The sequence below is a fragment of the Chiroxiphia lanceolata genome, chromosome 6, assembly GCF_009829145.1.
Source record: "Chiroxiphia lanceolata isolate bChiLan1 chromosome 6, bChiLan1.pri, whole genome shotgun sequence".
Taxonomy (NCBI): Eukaryota; Metazoa; Chordata; class Aves; order Passeriformes; family Pipridae; genus Chiroxiphia; species Chiroxiphia lanceolata.
In genome coordinates, this window is record NC_045642.1 from 48,975,343 (window position 1) to 48,997,837 (window position 22,495).

The 22,495-nt window shown below is 43.9% G+C and overlaps 1 protein-coding gene across 1 annotated transcript in view; it reads left to right on the top strand.

The window, feature by feature from the left end:
* The first annotated feature begins 603 nt into the window (after positions 1-603).
* The window catches only part of RIN3 (Ras and Rab interactor 3), a 66,740-nt gene continuing 44,848 nt past the window's right edge, over positions 604-22,495 (top strand). The window contains exons 1-2 of the mRNA XM_032690805.1: positions 604-852; positions 19,717-19,903. Of these exons, the coding sequence (XP_032546696.1) occupies positions 809-852; positions 19,717-19,903 (231 nt within the window). The 5' untranslated portion in view covers positions 604-808. The remainder of the gene's footprint in view (positions 853-19,716; positions 19,904-22,495) is intronic.

Genomic DNA, 22,495 nt, shown 5'->3' on the forward strand with positions numbered 1-22,495 from the left:
ATCACTTAAATAACTCGGGGTCAAATGTACTCTGAGACTGACTGCAGCTTCGCAGCACAGATAGCTGTTCATTTGCTAGCAGTTGTACAACCTTATCATTAGCTTTTGCTTTAACTGGGAATGTTTTTGTGAAGCTGTCCTCCGCTAGTGTTAGACATTTCATTTTCTCAGGTCCTGTGTAAATATAAAGGTTTCCAAGCTCCATCTGGTTCCAGTTACTCAAGCAGTAGAAATACACATGCTTCAGGAATTTGCAGACAGAGACTTACTGCTTTGCTGCCTTACAAAATCCTTTACAAAGTTCACTATGCTCTGTTGCCTCCTGATATACCTGTAGCCTGTAAAACAATTTCCCTTGAAACTTATTTAAGTTAGAGAAACAAATAAGTTGATGGTCTCATGCCCTTCTTTCTAATGAGGTTAACCTGCCTGCACTACTAAATATGGGTTTCTAACACACACACACACACACACACACACGCACACACACCCTTGACCACCAAAGACTGCCTCTTCCTGAAATCCCCCGTTCATATAAATACAGGAAGTAGAAATAAGAGAGGCTAAAATCGGATCTTCTTGGTAGTTTGCTTTCATTTCAGTGTTTGTTTAGTCCTCTGCCCTCTGATACTACTGAGCCTGAAGCTGGTTTTAAACATCCTCCCCCTGACGCCCCTTGAAATACCATCTTCAGTGCAAAACCTGAGGATGTGGAGGTTCTGCTCAGCGATGGAAAGGAATTGCTTTTCTTACCGAGGAACTCTCCAGCCACTGTGAAACAGAAAGTGTCTTAAAGTTTGCTGTAAGGATGAAAACATCAGCAGGAGAGAAGGGAGCCAGGGATGACTCAGGGTAAGTCCTGAATCTTTAGTGACTGCTCGTTTTTAACAACTGTTGCTTTGCTTTTCCTACTTAATGAAGAGTTCTCAGCTGCATTTGTAAGCCGGCTGCTGAGTTATCAGCTACATAGTCACAATAGTGTGGCAAGATTGTGCTGTAATTTACAGTATTTCCTTTAGCTAACATGTTCCAGCTAAAACCAAATTGCAATACCTTTATTTAGCTTGAATCTTAGCTATTTAGGGAAGAAGAAGGATGAATCCCAAGCTGCAGTTTAGGGCAAAGGACAGAAAAAGGGAGTTTTCTGGTTTTGGAAATGTGACAAAGCTTTTCTGGGAGGCTTGCTTTGTTTCTGCTCAAATGCAGAAGTGGATAAGGGCTCGTCCCTGTCAGCTCATGGTCACTCCGGCTCCTGCATGCTAAGGTATACACAGACTCTGTCCACGGACTCCCAAGAGACTTCAAATGTGCTTTCTGTCAGGAAAAGACTACAGGCTTTCCTTGATCCTGGCCAACAAACACTGCACCTTGCAGGACTGAGCCCCAAGAAAACATAGTGGGACAGAAAATGGGTTTTGACTGGGACAACAGTCAGCTAGCTCCTGGGATTCCAGGATAAGGCTGGAATCCTTCTGAGGCTTGGTTGTGTCATAAAGCCTGTGCTGAAGCTGAGAATTTCTGTTTCCCGTTGTAAACAATCAAGGGAAACTTACATAGCTGCTGAAACCTTCAGTCACCCCCCCCCTTGAAAAAACATAGTAATACCAGATATTAAGACTTTTTCTTACCTGTTTGACACACTTAGACAGCCTATTTCCTGTGATTAAAAGCTCCCAGATATGTCTGTGATGGGTCTGGTAGAAGAGGCTATGTGGGTGGATAGATATGGGATACTTGCATTTTCAGTCTTTAGTGTGCTGCCAGACTTGGAGCACAGTAAGACAAAAAGGAGGTGAAATTGCTGCTGACAGGCTACTGTGCAATGGTTTCACCATAGCACTGTTCCCAAATACCCACATGGAGTGCGGGGGATGGAGGGAGAACCCTGCATTACAATTGTCACTGCTTTTGCCTTGTTCAGTTGTTTGCGTTAAGTGGAACAATGACACTCCTGTTTCAAGGTATAATTCCTCAGTTCCATGTGATGTTAAACATTGAGGGACAAAGATCACACACCCATAAGGAAAAAATGTAAGTGTCCAATCCCTGCAGACTGGCAAGAGGAACTTAGTTGATGATAAACCAGAGAATTTGCGCTTTGCAGATATTCTCTGCATTTGTGATAGTTAAGGTGTTAAGTATTATAAACTGGAAGATATATTCTCTTTATCTCTTTCTCAGCTTGTCTGAAATGAGCCACGTGCTTGCAAAGGTTTGCTTTCAGTCTAAAGTTGCAGGAGAAAGTAAACAAGCCATAGACCCTAGATTTGGACTGTAAATCAAGTGGTTGGAGGAATACTGAAGCATCAATGGGCATGCCACATGCATTCTTCATAGAGTTTTGAGCATCTGAACAGTTTAACAGAATTACCTTTTTTTTCATTAACTGATTGTCTTTATTTTCAATCTATCTCCCACTCATAAAAAAACTTGGGTATTTTAAAATCTGTTTTAACTCTTTCTGTTTACATTCTATAATATTGGTGAAGATCCTCAAAATGCTGAAGGTACTTTTTAGCATGTGTACCTTGTGGCCTCCAACACATTACAGAATTAGAAACATTTCTAAATGGTGTTTAGGTAATTTCCTGTTATGGTCACACTGAATTAGGTGCCAATTTCACAAAATATATGTAGATAAAGTTGGTAGCTTTTAAAAGATATGGTAACATAGGGCAAGCTGCTGATGGAGAATCTGGACCTGATTTTAAAATTCTGTGCACAAAAATTGCATGAGCAACTGCTGAGATTGCACCTCAGTTCACCATAGTCTTTGGGCTATTAATTAAAAGGGAAGACATGCACAGAAACTGTGGCAATGCAAATTATCTTAGAAGTACCCTAGCAACTTGAAAAGTATCCATGTATCCATTCCTAGTAATGACTGAAGGGTCTATTCTTCATGCAGCAAATCCATAAGGAGGTTTTGCTGATTTATACCTGTGAAATGACAGAAAAACACTGGGGAGAAACCTGCCTCCAGAATTAGTAGCTACTCAGAGAGGAATGAGGGAGAAGTGTAGCCAGGGGCTGAATAGAAATCAGTCTAATCCAATTGTTCCAAAATGGGTTGGGAGAAATTTAACCAGTAATTCTGACCTAGAGTCAGGCTAACTCCTAGGAACATTAATAAGTAGTGAGATCACGAAACACCTGGAGAAATGGGAGCTGCTTGAGCATGATGACCATGGTTTCATGAAAAGATGTATGCCTTCACTCCAGCATCTGGCAAATGTATGGAGGAGATGATGAGTAGAGCAGATAGGAGCTGAGACAGATGTTATATGCAAATATTTAATAGTCCTTTGAGATAGTGGCTGTTTTAGGTTGGGATGGGTTACAGTGGTTCTCATTTCTGGGACACCGGGTTACCTAATAAAGTAATGATTGTGCATCTTTCTGGTGACATGTTTCTTGGCACAAACCCCACCATCACAGTTGACAGATTTCATGTGGTGAATTTAGAGCACTGGAGGAATCTGTAAGCTGAAAAACTCTGACAGGTTCACAGATTTTAGTTTTGAAAGGGACTGTTTTGACTGTCTTGTCTGACCTCCTGCGTAGGGCAGACCAGAGATCCTATCAAGTACGCTATCAAACCCATGGCTTCTGCTGGAATGGGAACTTTTAGATAGTTGTTGACCACAAAAGCTGTTATCTTCTACCCAGGCTACATATTTGTCTCTTCAGTGAAGTAAATAAATCTAATACCAACATTTACAGGGTTGAACTGAGAAAACAATTCTTAAAAACTCCTTAAAAGCCATGCTTTTTAAATGGCTTAATCTAAGCTCATTTGAATCAGGAGAACAAGTCCTGTTGGCTTCAGGAGGTCTTGAACCCAACACAAAGTACTGCTAAAAAAAAATCCAGACCTAGAACATATGAGATGTGATGTTTAAATGGGCCAGGGACAGTTCAGGCAACTGGAAACAAATCAGTGTTATCAAATACCTGCTGTCTGTCAAGCAATGATACACTTTCCAATCAAGAGGAATAGTGCTTCTCAAGAAGGAAATGTTTGTGCTCAAGATGCATTGCACCAAGATCAGCATTATTACTGTAAAGATACAAAGAAGGTGGTGCTTTCCAAAGCTACCTGAATTTGGTATGTCCAGGGAGGAGACAAAAATTTCCTGAAATTCATTTAACAGAAGAGCATGTTTGCAACCACATTGACTTGTTATATGATCTTTCCAGCGCTTCCATTAAGTGAGTACTTGCCAAGCTTGGTGGATGCTTGGAGCACGTTGTGCAGTGGTACTGGTAGTAGCATGGAAGGCAACTGTTCCGTTGTTTGCTGGCAGACAGACCACACTGGGAATATTGCCCCTGAGTAGGAGCTTCTCATCATTGCAGGCTGCCTTATATCAGTGTTCACAGGAATGGGGCCACAAATGTAAGCAGTATTCTGATCATCTACTTTCTACTACAGTTTCAGCTAAATATAGTTTTCCACTTCCTGTCCTAAATGGCTACGTGCTGGTTTGTGTTGTTGACTTTCCAACCTAGAGGTGATGTAGGCTGAAAAATGCGCACATATGTTGTGTGCATCTCTCTTGCTCTGTGTGTACAGGTATATATGTAAATCAGTGTGTCCTGGAGACTAGCTGTGAGGGTTGCTCGGCACAAATTTGAGCTGGCTCCATCTCTTATTCAGCCACATGTACATATTGCAGATGTCTCAGAGATTATCTGTTTTATAGAATTTTTCCAAATGATAGTAGGACTATATATATTAACTCAACTATCAGTAAATATAAGTGATTTCTCTAGATCAACAATATAGGATTGTGAGATTCAGAAGAATCTCTAAAATTACCTGAAGAATAGACATAAAAGCCAATACCTAAACCAAATCCATCAGGAAAAAAAAAAAAAGCTTCAGCAAGATGCCGTCCCAGAGTTTTAAATTGTTATCTGGGTTGATTGCTAAAGAGCATTGAAACCAAAGTGCCTTAGTGAAACTTGGACAAAATATTGTTCATCACAGACCTTTAGCCATTATAATTTTGAAGGGAGAACATATTTTGCATTTGGAAATAGAAAGAAATAGCTCTTTGGAAGGGTAATTAGAAAGAAAAGGCAGCTGTTTAGAATAACTGATCAAGTTCTAGTGCAGATGGATCTGTGAGGAGAGGGTAGATACGGTCATCAAAACTCTTGGTGTCTCAGAAGTCTATCACACTTTCCCAACTGTATCAAACAGGCATTCCCCCTGTGTAGGGAAGGGTGTCTGTATGTTTGTGATTGTTTAGGTTGCCCTCCGTGAGGAATTACAAATTAATAACAATAAACAACTAATTATATTCTTTCTAATTAGATTTAGAATTAGAAAAAAACAGGGGAAAGGACATTTAGCACATGTTCTCCAGAAGACCGAGGAGAGGTTATAATGCCTCTTGCTATGCTGTTATCAGTACAGAGTGGTCCTACAGTGACAAGCCATGGTACGTGCTGGGATGGAGCTGGTCTTGGCAGCCCCGGTGTTCAGAGAGAACTAGATCATAGGCCATTGAGCTGATCTGGGGCCTTATGTGGAAGGGACTTCTGAGGTATTAAAGCAGAAATAGTTACAAATCTGAGATGTTTGATCATTAAAAAAAAAAACAAACACCAAACCAACCAACCAACAAAACAAACAAAAAAGCCCCCAGCATAATATTCTGTACTTTTAAATATTCATACTACCAAAGAAGACCTCAGATTTCTCTTTCTGAATAGTTATGGATCAAAACTGAGAAAACAAAAATGAAAAGACACATCTGTACTGCAGCATAGGAGATGTAAGGATGCTGGGCACACCCTGCCCCTGGCACTGATCTAGCTGCACAAAGAGAAGCAGCAGTGAGAAGACAGCTGAACAGGCAAGTTGATATCCATGAGAACTGTCTGCCAGAAAAGGTGAAGTGTCTGCAGGAGTTAAACCATGTCTGTCAAACCATTTCTATGCTCCTCTGCCAGAGAGGGCTGCCTGTGATACACAGGGTAGAGAAGAGTTGTCCTTGTACAGTGGTTGCACCCCATCTGCTGTGGAGGGGCGTGGGCTATTACATAAGGTTGCTTGTGTGTATGCTAGCTCTATTTTCTGCCAAGACCCTTGGCACCCCACTCTCCCTCCAGCACTCTGTTTGGCATCCCTGATCTGCTCTTACAATGCAGGAACATTGTAATGTGTCAATCCCATCCTCCCACTCTGACAGGGGAAATCCCTAAAACATACAGATGCACATGGCTTAGTTGGAGCCACGCACTGGTGTCAGTCTGGAGTAACTCTCCGGAGTTGGAGCTGGCTGAGTTCAGAATCGATCCCAGGGTGTCAGATGCTTACATCTCGGAGAGGCAAGGCAAGTTTCAGCTGGTGTCTTTTAATTGTGGAGTTTGAAGGAGGGGGGTTGAAAGTACTGTGAAAGTACCTGGTAGCACAGCCCTGCGAGGCAGCTGTGGTCGAGGAAGCAGTGCTGTTTAACCTGTGCAAATAAAATAGAGCTATAAGCATCACCCAATATGGTAAATATTGTAGCTTCAAGCCTTTCCTCTGTCCATTCAATACCTGACCTATCTAAAGTAATTCTACCTACCTCCAGAAATGAGATCTCTCTATACCCTGCTGGAGTGGGAACATTAAGGCCATGATTCCCTCAAAGATAATCAGTTGCAAGAGTTCTGAAGTGCTTAGCTCCTCTTCGCCTGCACCCAAAATAGTATAAATCTTTTTGCAAGCGAAGATGATTACTTGAGCAGCAAGGATTAGCAGATGTGAGCACTGCATAGCTGGTTATGCTAGTCACATTTTCCTAAATAGATATTCTGTTAGATGCACATGAGCCAGGGAGTGCTGTGGAATGCAGCTCTTTTCAAATAGATGAATATATACATGCCTATGTGTGTGCCTTTCCCAGACTTTCTGTAAGCTTTTTCTAAACAGGGAATGTATTTATGTCTGAGTAAAGGATTTCTGCTTTCTGCATTACTGGTACCTTTGAAAGGGACGAGGTGTTTTCAGTAATCACATTGTGTGACTAATACGAAGTCCTTGTAGGTATGAAAGGATCTCTGGGTGTTTCATGGATATTAAGCCTCCCAACAACCAGCTGAAAGCAGGTATCTTCTACCATCATTATAGGGAGGGAGTCCAAAGCATGAACTCATGAAGCGGATTTGATTATAGCCATTTACTTTGTAGCACAGTCTCCTTGTTAAGCAGGGAAACCCTGGTCTTGCCCCAGACCATCCTTTAGGTTTGGGGTGATGCTAGGAAGAGGATCCATCTCTCAGAAAGCCTTTGGTGTACAAGTTCCCCTCTGGATTATGCAGCTAAACCAGCTTCCTCAGTGTTTACACAGCCTCTATAGCTGAAGCAAAAGTGGTGTGTTGGGAGGGTGTGGAAGTGGGGCCAGAGGACTGCCCTTTCTGCGGTACCCTCCATTGCCATGGATGAGGAGGAGCACAAAACCCTCCCTGAGATTTGTTCTCTGAGGCCGGGCTGGAATTCTGGCTCTGATAATGGTCTTGCAAGGGGCTGCTAGTATTTGCTCTAGGTGATTTTCTGGGGTCTGTGTATCAGCATTGTTTCTAGTAGGGTTGAAAGACCTGTCTTACTGCTGGAAATTATCTCCTGACCATGTTAATTAGTACTTTCTCTTTGCTTTTGCAAGGCTAATGCATTGTTGGGGCATTTCAAGTGATTTGTTGAAACCAGCTGAAAACAGACAACCTTCTGGATGCTAGGAAAACTTTGCCAAATATAGGGAATCCACACAGCTCATGTACATCCCTCCGGTGGCCCTCTGAAGAAAGCCAGTCTTTTGAAACCTCTGTCTTGTAAAAGCAGCTGTTGGGCAGAACAGAAAGCAGCTGCATTCCCTCTTGAACTGGATTAAATTTTCTGCTGCTTGAAAAATTTACCAAGGAAACAGAAAGAGACCAACAAATAGCAGAGTCTGGAGACTGACAGCACTGCTGGTTACCTGCATCACTGTTCTTCAAATTGCTAGCAGACTTCCAGGCAAAAAAAGTTCGTCCCACATATTTGGCTAAATGACAGCCTGGGACCTGACCCAAACTTTCATCTTGCCTGCCAAGAATTTTTCTCTTGTCTCTTTCCTTTTTTACCCCCGTGAGTTCTCTTCAAGGAATTTGTCACTCCTGATACCCCCCACAAAAGCAGAAACCAGGCAAAGCTCAGAGCTTCTCCTGTTGAATCAGCAGAAAAAGAAAGAGGTTGGCTTTGGGCAACTTTTCTCTCTGTCCAGAGGACGTTTTAGTGTAATTCTGTACTGAACTCCCATTCTAATCCTTTCTTAGGATTAGAAATTAATTAGTTTTAGACTGAATCTAATTGGCAACTTTTCCAAGCAAAAGGGAAATAGATTTGTGTTACCCTCTCAGCAGAGATGGGTCCTCTGTGCTTGGAAACCAGTAGAGATTGCAGGAGGGGCACTGTGAAGAGCAGCCTGAGATAGGGATAGATGGTGAGGTTAGTCCCTTGGCCTGGCAATCTGCTATGTCCCTTTGCTATTTAGAGCTAGCTATCTAGATCTAGCCTGGACTTACTCTGCCTAACTTTAGATGTTTAATTGTTGTGCCCCATTTATGAGACCACGAGGATCTCTGGTATCACTGGAGAAGCAGCAGCTCCAGGGAGTAATTCAGGGTGATTGGTGCCAGTGGGCTGAATCCAAGTGTTATATTTGTTCGTTCCTCACCAAGTTGAACAGGGAGCCAAGCCAGAGAGCTGTGTCCAGCACAAACCTTCTTCCACTCTCTGGTTCTCTACGTGGGAGTGCCCCAGTGTCAGACAAGCAATAGCAGCCTGGAGGTAGAGGTGGGTTCAGCACTGGTGTTCTGGGGAGGACATGGCCAAGTAAACCATGTTATGGATTGTCCAGACTACTATGAACCCACAGCCTTTGGCTCCTGACTTACTTATATTACAGCCCTGGTGACTGGGTGACCATAAACACAGTTAAATAAACAAGTTTGAGGTCCCAGCAATGGTTTAGTGGGGTCTGTGTGAGGTGACAGGTTTGCCTTGCTGCTTGGCAGGTTTTGCAGTCATGTGCTGAGCTCCCAGTCACCACAGGGACATTTTAACAATTTCTGACACTGCTTCACTAACAGGCCCTAGGCTGTTCCACCAGCAGAGGATGATGAGGGCCATGGCCACTCACAGAACAGGTTGTTCAACTTAGCCCAGCAAACTAGAATGCCTCTCTCACCCTGAGAGCTCATAGGAGTGTTCTAGTTTCTATGTGTTTCTAGGTGTTCTAGAGGTGTTCACCACTAGAAGGTGGTGGGGACCATGGCCTTTCCCCACCTTTCCATATCTTTGAAATACCCCAACAAGGCCTTTTTTTCTTCCTCTCCTTTCCTCAGGAAGGTAGATCTCTAACCGTGCTCCAGTGTTAATGTAGGCAGGGATCCTGTCAGATCATAAAGCAAGAAATAAACACATTTCTCCAATGCCTAATCAAAGTTAAATATGAGGAATATGAAATTGCTGGAGTAAGGCTTAAGAACGACAAAGAGTAAATTCACAGATTTAGATTTTTTTTTTTTTACTAAGAGCACTGCATATTGAAATCCATTCACACTGACATTGGAAGGAAATCTTACCCAAAATGTGAATATTCATGTCTAAAGAAGCCTGCAGATCAGTGAGTGAATGGCTGGTTTACAGCCCCTTTGCATGGTGCCTCATGTGAGGACCGGAAGGCCTGTGCTCTGCTCCTTCAAATACAGAACACAAGTCCCATGGATTTATTTGGCCATTTCTAGTTGCAAATCAGGACTGAGATAAGTGTTTGCAGGTATTTCTTAGCAGAGAGGAAGGCTGCTGAGCATTGTGCAAGTCTGTGTGGTTAGGCCCTCATTTTTTGTGCGTCTCATATAGCTACACTCAATTCACTCATAGGGTAAGCAAGACATAACTTTTTATAACTACTCTGCTGTTTCTCTTAATGTTTTGCCCAGGATTTTGGCTCTAATATAACATGCAGATTCTAGTAATTTTTAATATATAGGGTTTGAAACAGAATGGCTTTATTAAAGCAAAACCACAGCCTATTCTTAATGAAGTTTGAATTGGAAATTTGTCCCTTCCCTTTATTTTCCGTTTCCCTTTCCCCTCTTTGTTAAGTAAGTACAATATAGAAAAGTATTCTCTGGGTTTCCATTCCTGTCTTCCTTCCTGTCCAGATGAGCCAGGAAAGGGCAAAACCTCTGTCCAAAGCCCTGGTCCTGCAGTCAAAATGGGGGTTCTCTGGGCTTCCAACACTTCATGTGTTTTTAGAATGCAGAGAACAAGCCCATCTGTCTTCTCTCCAGCTGGTGGCTCGGCTGGGCCCCTCTAAAACACCAACACTGGAGGGTGAAGGAGGTCTGGGGCTTCCTTATGGTCTTATAGCTTAGGAAGTTGTTTCTCTTCTTCCAAATATTTGATTCTGTTTCCTGCACCGCACAAACCTTTCCAGAGAAGTTGAATTATCCAGCAACCATGTTTGCAGCTTTTTGTTCAGGAAAATGTCCTTTCTCTAGCCCCTCTGACCCTGGCTAGGCTGATGTTTCAGCAGCTTTCTTCTTTGCACTGGATCTTGCAGGAGTATAAATCATCCTTTATTGCCTGCACACTAAAACCAAAATCTTTAGCTTTGCTCAAACACTGGAATTCCTAGGAGAATAATTTGGGTTTGAAAAGACAAGGGACAAATGCCCTGAAAATCTCTGATTATGAATATGGGGGAGAATGACTTATCATTAGCTGTCAATTGATAATAAGGGAGTAGAGCTAATAAAACCTGCAAAGCGGTTTTGACTTGAAAATGTATGTTTTAACTGAATAAAAAGACGGCTGATGTTTGTGAGACGAACTGTTGAGTGCAAAACATATATGTGCAAGGTTACATAAAGACAGCAGTACACTTTGTGAAGTGAATTTTACACCAGTAGGATATAGTAGCTCCAGTCCAGTGCGGGGCCACCAGCAGCGTATTCCATTGGTCTTAATGAATGCAGGAAACAGCTAGACTGATGGAAAAAGAAAGGGGGGGGTTTGAAAGAAGGACTCCACCTTCAGGGATTTTTTTGATGTTTGTTTTTTATTTTGTTTCTGTCTGTGTCATGGCTGTGAGTGTGAGAAGGCTTGTTTGGCAGTAGAGCTGACCTGGGAACTATCAGTAATGTGAATTAGCTCGTATTTGGGGTTTTGTGCATATGCGATTCTTTGCAGTATACATGCCTTTGTGTATTTAAAGGGAGGAACAGACCTAAACAACCTGGGAAACTCAGAGAAGCTAGCAACTTCATAAACATTTAGTGCTCTGTGAGAGAACTGAAAAGTTTGCTGAAAGTTTGTTGACAAGGTCAAACAAGAGTCTCTGATAGGGGTGTTGCTGCTGTTTCTCTGTAAGTACTTACAACTAAGTTTGACCAATTTAGGAGGAAGCACATTTTGAGGGTTTATGGGGAGACACTGCAAGCACCCCTCCTCTGCTCCTGAGTGACTTGACCCTGCTGCTTCTGCGGTTAGAGAACCACCACTGGTTTTAAACACCAGGTTTATATTCTGATGAGTGACAATGGTTACATATCCCTCACAACATCAGTAGCCCTTGTCCAGCAAGGTTCTGCAGAGCTGACCTGACTCCTGACTTTTGAATGGGGGCAAGACTCTTCTCAGTTCAAATGCAGATAAGCTGCAGTCATGTCCTTTGTCTGTATGATGGTAGTAATGAGGAAAAATACATGCGTCAGCTTTAAACCTGGTAAGGGCAGCAACCAGGACACAAGCTTAGCACAAGCTTGGCTATTCTGCCAGCTTGCTCCATGTGTCTGCATAGAGCCTGCTCCTAAGCTTGGATCTTTCAAGCCAGCTCAGCTATCCTTGCTGTGCTCGGGAGGCAACAGTGTAAGTCCACACAATTCCTCTAGTGTGATGCTGATCTATCAGACCTTCAAGCTGAACCCTGTCATGTATAAGACAACAATCTGGTGTCATTATGTGAGTAGAAAACTCTGTGTCCACTTGTTACTTAATAAACTGACACATGAATTAGTGTTCTTCCACCTGCACAAGTAGCCATGACACCTTTCATCCCCAGAAGTATAATAGCACTCATTCCTTTTTGTAATTTCCTCTGTTGGTTTATGTGACCAAGGCAGTGAGGCTTGGTGAACTGGTGAATGATTTAAGGGTAGGTGAGCTATCTCTCACCTGATTCCTTTGTGCCATAAGTGGAGCTCCCTGGCAGGGTGATGACTTGCTCCACTTTGGCAAACATATGTAAACGTGCACAGGCAGGGTCCAGCTGGGGAGAGGTGGATGTCTGCAATCTGTGTGTGCAAACCCCTGCTAGCCTTCACAGAAGCAGGCATTTGAAAATCCCTGGCAGGTACAAAAAAGCTCACAGAAGTGAGAATTCAATTGCAGAGTGCAAAACCTTGCTGCTGAAATTGAGGGCGCCTGTAACAGAAAGTGGAGTAGGTGGGAAACAGAGAGTTTTGCTAAGCTATGAGGTGTCAGAGTATTTAGGAGACCCTTGGTTTGTTTTACCTTTTGGCAGCTGGAACAGCTGCTGCCTTGGCTATTAAGCATGGTCCTTTCCAGGCTGAGCCAAATGGCCTGGACACGCAGAGCATCAAATGTAGTCCAAAGACCAAACAGTCGAAGGGTGGACATTTGAGTAGGAACAAGGGGACCAATGAGCAGGAGGAAGTACTCTGCCAACCACAGGCTCCCCACAGACCACAGTTCGAGAAGCACAACTTCCTGAGCTATGAGCTTATCACCAAGGTGTACCAGTAACACAAGCATACTGCAAGGTAGGAAGGGCTACCGAACAGGCAAGCCTGCCTTGTGGGGCACACCAAGCCTGTCGCATCACTTCCATTATCAAATTTTTCTGTACATCCCAGAACCTTACAATGCAGGAAGCTCTCACTTCTTGCTAACACCCTACACATTTTCTCTTTCTTTTTGCCTATCAGACAACAAGAAACTTGTTTATTTTTGACTAGAGGGTGTCAATTAGCTGAGTGCGATCCCTGAAGACCCCAAGAACCTCTCTTTCTACATTTTGGGATTTTCATTCCTGGTTACTTCATTTCTCTTTGTTGGTTTGATTTTTGTCAGATCTCTTGACTTGATTATGAAAAAGCATTTATTAAAGCCTGAATTTCCTGCAAGTCAGGGTTTACATTTGGTGCATAGAGTTAGCTGTTGTGCTATACATTACTCAATATGTCACTTTGCTGCCTTCCCATCTTCCTAATACTCTGTTCTATGATGAAACAACTCCAAAAGTTTAAAGATGATGGAGCTCTCCCTGTAGCTAGGTTGGGTGCAGGGTCTGACTTCCGCCACCTGACGGAAGAAAGAAATGAGAATCAGCAAGGTGACCCAAGCCAGGTCCAGAGAGCAAATTAATCCTTCTCCTTCATCTTGGATTAATTTGGTCTGCACTGATCAAGTGATCAAAGACAGGCTGGCTTATGAGATTAAGAAATGGCATCAAGGTATGACCACTTCTAAGACAGAAGCAAAATGAAGCTTGATGTCCTCTAGCTATGGCACTGCATAACTTCCCTCACAGTGAACTGAAAGTAACAGCACATGAATTCACATGTGTGAACAAAGATTTTGAGCCTGTACAGCTTGCATTGCAGCTTGCACACCAAGCTACCTACATTAAATGTATTCCCCAACATCTCTCTAATCAGAAGTGGTACCAAACCAAAGAAAGCATAATTACCTGTATATGTCATGAGGGTCTAATGGGTGAAACCTTGCTGTACTTTAACTGCTGCTCATGTAATTCTGGAAGGAAAGGAGTTGACTATGAAAAAACTGGATACAGAAATCTATTACCCGTGGCACAGAGCCCTGCAACCAAGTCTATCTGAGTTGGTTGTGACACAGGATGTAAAACACAGCTGTGAGTTTTCTGTCAGTCTTTTAATCTCAGCACCGTCCTCTGATCTATCTCCATTAGACCCTGTGTTCCCAACTCTCTCTTTCAAACACAGAAATTACCAGCACTGTATCCACTTCCACCAGGGCTGGTGTATCGGCTTCATGAGCTTTTACCTTTTCTTCCTGCTTCAGGTGCTTCTTGTAACCTGTTCTGCTGTGCTTGAAGGGTTTCCACATGTGAGCTTCAGACACAAGCTGGTGTGTCCGAGATGTATCCCTTGAGGTCCCAGGTGGCTTTGGTGCAAAAAAGTTTCCCTGTCACCTGGCACATAGAGTTTATGGCTACTTGTCCATCTGAAGCAGCCCAGTTGGAACACCTTTTAAAACCTGTGATTCCTGCTCTGCTATGAGTGTAAATATACCATTGTATCTCTTTCCTTGAGATCGGCATAGCAAACCCTTGTTCTTGCTCTCTCTTGCTCTCGTCTGCTTTTCAAAGGGAGAAGTAAAAGCAATGAAACATAATAACAAAAAATTAGCTCCTTATTCTTACATCTATTTAAACAACACTAAGGCCCTCAGTCATTACTTATCAGTGCACTACAGAGCATTTGTTTCCAATTTAAGATTTAAATTTAACAACACCTTATGTCTCTTCTCAGAGCAGGTCTGGTGACAGGCAGAAGCTGCAAATGTGCAGGAGTGAAGAATTCATCTGTCAGTCTCTGCTGCTGTTCCACACAATTTCTGTGTGTCTCTGCTGCCCCAGGGAAACTCAGAGTGACTGGCCCCACATATAGTCCAGCTAGGAAGCCCTTAGTGTCAGCAGGTTTGTGGCAATATTTCTGAAATCCCTTGCAAAGGTATGTCCAGGCCTGCACCTGCATGAAATTCAGTGGGTTATATCCCTGTGCTGCTCTGAAGATTTCTGGGAATGTTCAGCTGGCAATAAGTGGATCCTTATTTCCAAAGCAATGAGTCATGGTGGTGTCATTACCTCAGCATACAGTCACTGTGCAATAATTCAAATCACCATTGTCATTATTATTGTCTCCAACAAGCAACCTGATACCTTCTGCCAGCCTGGGGCAGGTGTGTGAATGTAATTACTGTGCAATTAATTAGCCAGTGCTGCCAGTCAATATGCAGCACACAGCTCCCTGCATCCCAACTGAACCCAATTTAGAAGAGCCACTGCAAGACTTAAAGATACTTTGCAGTAAGAACTCAGTAAAAACAAAGCAAGCAGGTAGCTCTAGGGCCAGCTTTTCACCTTCACATCACACCTGGCAAAATGAGCACCTGCCTATATCAGCCAAAGGGATTTGTAGGAGTGTGGGAGAAGGAGAGAATTGCATCTTATTTCTGAAACTGTGAGTTTAGGTATCATCTGATGCGTGAATTCTGAGTGAGTGAAACAGGGAAGGCCAGCTGGTCACTGTGGTGGCTGCAAATCCCTTCAACAGGCTGCACAGCAAGAACCCAGGAGCTGTCTGGCTCCCTCCTCTCTGTGCAGCCACAGAGCTACAGCAGAGCCAGATTAAATTGCTGGATTAAGCACTCCCACAGCCCAGCATGCGAATCTTTGTGACAGCTGTGCCTAGGACAGAAGTCAAGCATCGGTGCCATAACTGCGTCAGCTGGTGTGTCATGGGTCACAGCATTACAGCTGAAAAAGGTCTGTTAGGTCATCCATTCCCATTTCTTAGCCAGCACAGATTTGACTCAATAAAGTGTTTGCTACTGGTCTAAACGTGGCATTTTAAGAGATTTGGGCAATGCAATCCCCTTCCTCTTCCCTTGGGAAATTATCTGTCATTTGTTATAACTCACTGACAGGAAGAGTCTAGCCAAACATTTCTCTGTTTCCAGATGATCCCATTAATGACTTTTCTTGTCTTTTCTTCTACCAAAGTCACCGCTTTCACTGAGCTGCACTTTCCTCCCTCTGTACAGGTACAAGAGCCTGCTTAGTTCCTTCCACAGCTTTTGAGAGGAGAACTTATCCTTGAGGGCCCCCTAAATGTTGGATTCCAGTTCTGCCAAAAATATGCCTTATCCACTGCCCTAAATTATCTGCACTGAAAGACTCCACACACTCAAATAATGAGATTTTCCACTAAGACAAATATTTTCAGGCTCTTCCTTTTTATCCTGTGTGTCTGGGTTTGGAATTATTTTCTATTTTTTATCCATTCTCCAAAATTAGACAGTGGGCCCTACATGCAGCCATGTGTTAGAAGGTCAGTTCTGTTATTTTTATTCCCCACTCTGTTCTTGTTGCCAAACCCATGTTGCTGCTGTGAGTAGGGCTCTGTCCAGGTGATGTGCTTGAGGGAGGGAGGCCTGCATCAAGCCTGGGTTTCCCTGTGGAGAAGGAACACTGTGCCAGGGTCACTATGTGCCTGGTGCTCAGCAGGTCCAAGCTGGTTTGTGTTATTTTCCTGTCTTTGTGGATAACCTTTGTTTCTCTCCAGGCATCTCTCCTTTGTTTCTCTCCTGAGCATCAGTGCTTTGCCAGACCTTTTCACCTTACATAATTAATAGCTAACAAAGTTCAACATCACTGGAGCTATTGCAATACATTCTAGTGCCACAACAAGACATTATCAGCATTGACCTTCTTTTGATCTGGGTTTCACACGTCGTTGGCAAGAGCAGATTCATGCCTATGTGACTAATTATGGGAGTAGTTTTTGCTAACTGTCTTATGGAATATTTCATTGCAACTCACCTTTATTTCCCTTTACTCATTACTTTTTTCCCATTACTGAGTGTGAATGTTGCCATCCAACACGTTTTCCGTTCACATGGTTACTAGGCTTTTTTTTGGTTGTTGTTTCTTCTGTAAAAAACCCAAGAGATGAATCAGGTTAACTTCCAAAAGCTGTCTTCCATTGTTTTACTCTATATGTTCAGATGATACTGATTAAAATCATATGCTGTTACATCTGAAAGAAATTCCCTCACCTATATGACAGGCTGGGCTTTTATGACAAGTAAAGAGAGTTTCACTTATTTCTATTTGCCTCTTTTTTTTTAAGCTCATTTCTCTCATTCGTATTGTCTTAGCTATGATCTTAAAAATGGATTGATTAAAATCAAGATTCTGTAGACTGATATCCTAACTCTACTTATAGGATTGCAGAAACACCTCTATTTTCTAAGAAAGCTATCTCTGAAGAGGTGCAAAAGACAAAAAGCTACTAAAAATAGAATCTCTGTGTTGCTTTTGGGTTTTGAAAGTCTACGTTTATAAAAACTGACTTTTCACAGAATCACAGAATATGCCGAGTTGGAAGGGACCCACAAGGATCACCAAGTCCAACTCCTGGCCCTGCACAGGCCCATCCCCAAGAATTACACCACATACCTGAGAGTGTCATCCAAACGCTTCTTGAACTCTGTCAGGCTTGGTGCTGTCACCACTTCCCTGGGGAGCCTGTTCCAGTGCCCAGCCACCCTCTGGGTGAAGAACCTCTTTCTAATATCCACCCTAAACCTCCCCTGACACAACTTCAGGCCATTTCCTCAGTTCTGTCACCAGTCACCACAGAGAAGAGATCAGTGCCTACCCCTCCTCTTCCCCTCAGGAGGAAGTTGTAACTGCAATGAGGTCTCTCCTCAGTCTGTTCTTCTCCAGGCTGAACACACCAAGTGACCTCAGCTGCTCCTCATGCGGATTCACCTCAAGGCCCTTCACCATCTTTGTTGCCCTCCTTTAGACACTCCAGTAGCTTAATAGCTTTCTTATATTGTGGTGCCCAAAACTGCACAAAATATTCAAGGCGAGGCCACACCAGTGCAGAGCAGAGCGGGACAATCCCCTCCCATGACCAGCTGGTGATGCTGTGCCTGATGCCCCCCAGGACACGATTGGCCCTCCTGGCTGCCAGAGCACTGCTGACTCATATTCAACTTGACATTGATCAGGGCTCTGAGGTCACTTTCTGTGGCACTACTTTTGAAAGGACTCTCTTTTAGAAGTTTAAGACTGACCTTATTTGAAATGTACTACTTTAAGATCCATTTCTTTAAAAATAAAAGGAAAAGGAAGAAGATTTGAAATAAGACCAAATCAAAATTAAGAGTCCTCCTTTTTTCAGTTCTGACACCTAAGCAGAAAACTAGTGCAGAGAAACATATTTTGTATACGTTGTCCTGTATTTTCTTTACATGTAAAATCAATTAATCAGATGAATTACAAGCCTGTATCCCCATGAGTCTATGGCCTTATCCAATAGAGCTCTTGTGACCAGACCTTTCAGCACAAGTATTTCTACTGCCTGCAGTGCTAAGTACATGTATACTTTGTTAAATCAGCACCATAGCTATAAGCCAGCATTTAATACCAATCTGCCTTAGACTGTAGGGACTAAAAATAAATAGAACTAGTTCTTTGTGTGTCTGATCAGTACAGGAATGTAAAGGAGAGCATGTCCCAGACCATTAATATTCTCAACAGCATAACTGGAGTGTTCTTATGTCTTGTGCGGCTGAGAATAAGCTCTGAGACATAAGGTGTGGTTGGGCATTGCTAACGTGTGATCCCACAGGATGGCCCCTCTCCTGTCATTTATCATGTCCCATGCATCTTTTTAGAGCTTCCAATTACATCTTTAGGACTGGCCAAAATAACAAATGTGTGTCTTCATTTCCTCCTTCCTGAAGGTCCCTCTGGCGTTTCTCCATATGTTTCCTGTGGTCCCTCTCATTCCTGTCCCTCTGTACAGGGAAAGGGTTCACTATGTCTGTGTCCTGCAGGACCTGCTGGATCATGCTGAGCAGCTTAGGGCTGTTTGCAGAGCTGCATCTGAAATTGTTCTCCTGCTGCAGATCAGCATTTGGGAATTAGCAAAGATATGTCTTCTGTAGTGGAAAACTTCCTGCTGGATGCATTCTTACACATCTTTCTCCTCCTCCTCCTGTGCTCTGTGAGTGACAGCGAAGGTGGAATATTCTCCCCTCCCCATGAGTAGCCACCAGTGGCTCCTTGGGTGTAGGGGTGGAGGAGCAGCCACCTCTGCCACCACCAGGACCAGTGAGACTTTCCAGTGACCACCACAGACTTTCCAGTGAGACGGGGAGTGCTCAGTGTTATTTCTAAACTGTCTTAGTCTGCCTCTTTGCAGACAATCTGAGCTGGGCATGGGAGGAGGGGACTGCCAGAACTCAAGAGCAGCTGACAGTGCCTCTGGCTTCTACTGGCAGACTCCATCTGAGAGGCCCTGAACTGGGGCAAGATACCACACTGTTGCCCATCACAGCTTCCATATGTTTGGAGAAGTGCTCCTAGTGGCATGGCTGCAGGGTGAGTTGCAGACTCCTGGCCCCTGTCCACCTCAGACCGACAGCCAGCTAGGCTCTGTGGCCCCTTTCCTCTGCCACATCACTGTCCTTGAAGCCGTGAAACATAACTCAGACACTTTGGCTGGAAAATGGGGTCCAGGGGACAGGCACGCTCAACCCTCTGCAGTGTTGGCTGCCTCTGTGTACCCCTTACATGTCTGTGGGTACCTGTGCTAAGGCAATGTCCATACACAAGCTGAGACCAACAGAGCTGCCCAAAGCACCCTGTCAACCTGTGCTCTGAAACCATCAGCATGTGGCCATAGTCCTTGGGATGGGGTGTATCTGTTTGTTGAGGCCTGTGCACCCGGATTTCCGCTGTGGTCTGACGCCCCTCGAGGAGCACTCCTGGTGCCTAAGTGCTTCTGCCTCTGTGATTGCATTTACAGTCCTTTCTCCCCTCAAGATTTCTGTTTGCACTCCTGTTTATCAGGGACTCCCTTTCTGTGTTTCAGCCCTGTTGGAGATACCAGTGAAGAGGGGAAAGAGACACACCTCTGTCAGGCCATTGCCCTGCGAAACTGCGTCCCACTTCCAGGGATCAGCATCCTTGACAAACTCATCAAGACGTGTCCTGTCTGGCTTCAGCTGAACATGAGCCAGGAAAGGGCTGGGGCGATCCTTGGCAAAGAAACAGCAGGGGTAAGTCCAAAGTGGTTTCATTTCAGACGACCACATTTCCTGTCCTTGGTGGGGCTGGTTAGGAGAGCAGTGCCTTTCTTCATGTGGAAGCAAAAATATTTAGCAGATTGCTCTCTCTTTCCATTACCCTTTGAAGCTTTACCACTCTCAGTGGTGCAAGACAGACATATTGGCTTTGGGGAAGCATGTGATCTTGTCTTGGGTTTTAGTTACTTAGCGTGTAGATTTATGGAGATGGCTTCCCATTCACCACCACGCCCATAGGTATGGTGACTATCCTAATTTGGAACAATTGAAAAAAAATTCCCTGAAAAAGGCCCTTAAATTCTGGAAGCTGGTGGGAGCCATTTTTATTGCAATAATTGGTATCTGGCTTGTATAAACTGAGTGTTAGGAAATAGGACACTCATGCAAAGCTTTCAGCTTGCTTAAAGAAAACATTTCTGGAGCAAAGGGAGTTGCTCCACATTCCTTGGGTCTCAGAGGTCAGGTATAGCAGAGTATTGCTGTCCTGCCTGGCTCCTTTGAGAAGGGCAAGTGCAAATGACCTGAGCTGATGTCAGAGCACAGGAGGAATTCACTCACCTCTGCTCTGAGGACGTTTGGACCCATCCCTTGGCTGACTCAGTCTATCCTGGGGCTAAAGGCTGGCACAGCCAAGTGACACCCTCCTGTGGGACTCACCTGAGCAGGCTGGGCTGTGCATTGCACCTCACACTGAATCAGACTTCTCAAATAGCTTGGGAAAATTATTCCCTTTGTTTTTCTGATCTGTCTGGAAGCGGAGACCTCAGTGACTGTCTATAATGTAGCCACAAATGGCTCCAAGCCTCCTCGGGTTTTACCTACTCCTTGCAGGTAGAGGGTTCCCCACCTCTGAGTGCTTTGGGAATGTATCTTACCTCTGTTCCTTCTGTTTACACTGTCCTCTGGTGGAGAATTCAGCTGCAGCTTGAAAAAGGCAGGAGAAGTGGTGACACATCAGAGGTGTCCCACAGCCAGAGCAGCTCCTTCGCACGCTGAGCCCATCTGAAACTGTTCCCACCAGTGGTGCAAATGAAAGAGACTGGCTTTGGTACCAGTCCTGACCTGGGCTGTAGGGTTAAGTACAGCTCAGAAAACCCACTCTCCACTTACCTGAACAGCCATAGTCCAATTTTAGCCTTTGGAGCCATAGCAACCAGGTGTGTCAATCAGGAAAACCAGAAGTGATTCATTTCCAGGTTTCATTTCCCTCATTGCTTAGATTAAATTTCACATGAAGAACTTGACCCATACAATCTGAGATGGTGCTGTCTGACAGTCGTGGTTAGAGAGGCAGTGCTGCCATGTGGGTGGCAGGACCTGGGGAAGGGAGAGCCTCTACCTGCAGACACTTTCTGTGATAGAAGATGGGGGCTTGCCCTGCACTAGAAATTGGCCTGTTTAAGGTGTCTGTTTGTTATGCATTTATTTGCTTTTTCTCTGCCCTGCTGGTGGACCTGAGCTCCTGGAGCTCCATTTCTTCTGAATGGCAGATGCCAACATGACAGCACTGTGCGAGGTTGTGAAGCTGCCCCAGAGCTGTGTGTTCGCCATGGGTGCTTTGAAATGACCGGAGACGCCCTTATAACTGAGACTTGATTAATGATTTTATCAACTCACACTTCTCTTTCTAATATTAATATCCAGACTCCAGAATTAGCCTGAATTTTTAATTCAGTTTTTAAAAATACCTTGACTCTCTCTTGCCAAAGCTTGTTGTCAAAGAACAGATAAAGGTGAAGATTTCTTTGTCTTCATAGCAGCAGCTTCAAGATACAAGCTAAAAATATCCTTGACAATGAACTTTAATTAGAAATACACTTGAATTTCACACAATAAAAAGAATGAGGTATTTTTCTTTTTTCATTTTTTTTTTCCCAAATTCCACTGGTCTCATTAGTGGGAACCAATGGCTACAGTAGTTTCAGTGGTTCCAGTTAAAGACTATGGGGCCTCTTATCGATGTGTATGAATACCTGATGGGATTGAGCTAGGCCAATCTCAGTGTATCCAGTGAAAGGATGAGGTGCAGTGGGTGGAAACCAAAATACAGAAAATACTGTTTAAACATTAGTAAAAACTTTTTACTCTCAGCATGATTGAATGTTGGAATAGGTTACTCAAGAGGCTGTAGAATCTCCATCCTTGAAGATAATAAAAACCCCGACAGACACCATCCTGAATAACTTGCCGTAGTCAATCCATCTTTAAACACAGGGATTGGACTAGATGATCTCCAGAGTTCCTTTCAAGCACACCAGTTCTGTGATTTCAGGACCACTCAACACACTTGAATGACAACTTGACAGGTCTTAGACAAGCTAGGGGGACACAGCTTGTTCCTAAATTCAAGAAGGGCAAAGGCAAAGCACTGCCTCTGGAAAGTCTGACCCCTGTCAGTGATCCAGGCTGGCACTGCCTGGATGAGCAGCTCTGTGGGAGAGGAGCTGTGGGGATGGTGACTAGCAAGCTGGGCACAGACCCACTGAGGAGAGGCTGTGAGACCAGGGTTTGTTCATCCAGGAGGAGAGACAGCTTCAGGGGGACCACACAGCAAGCCCCTCATAC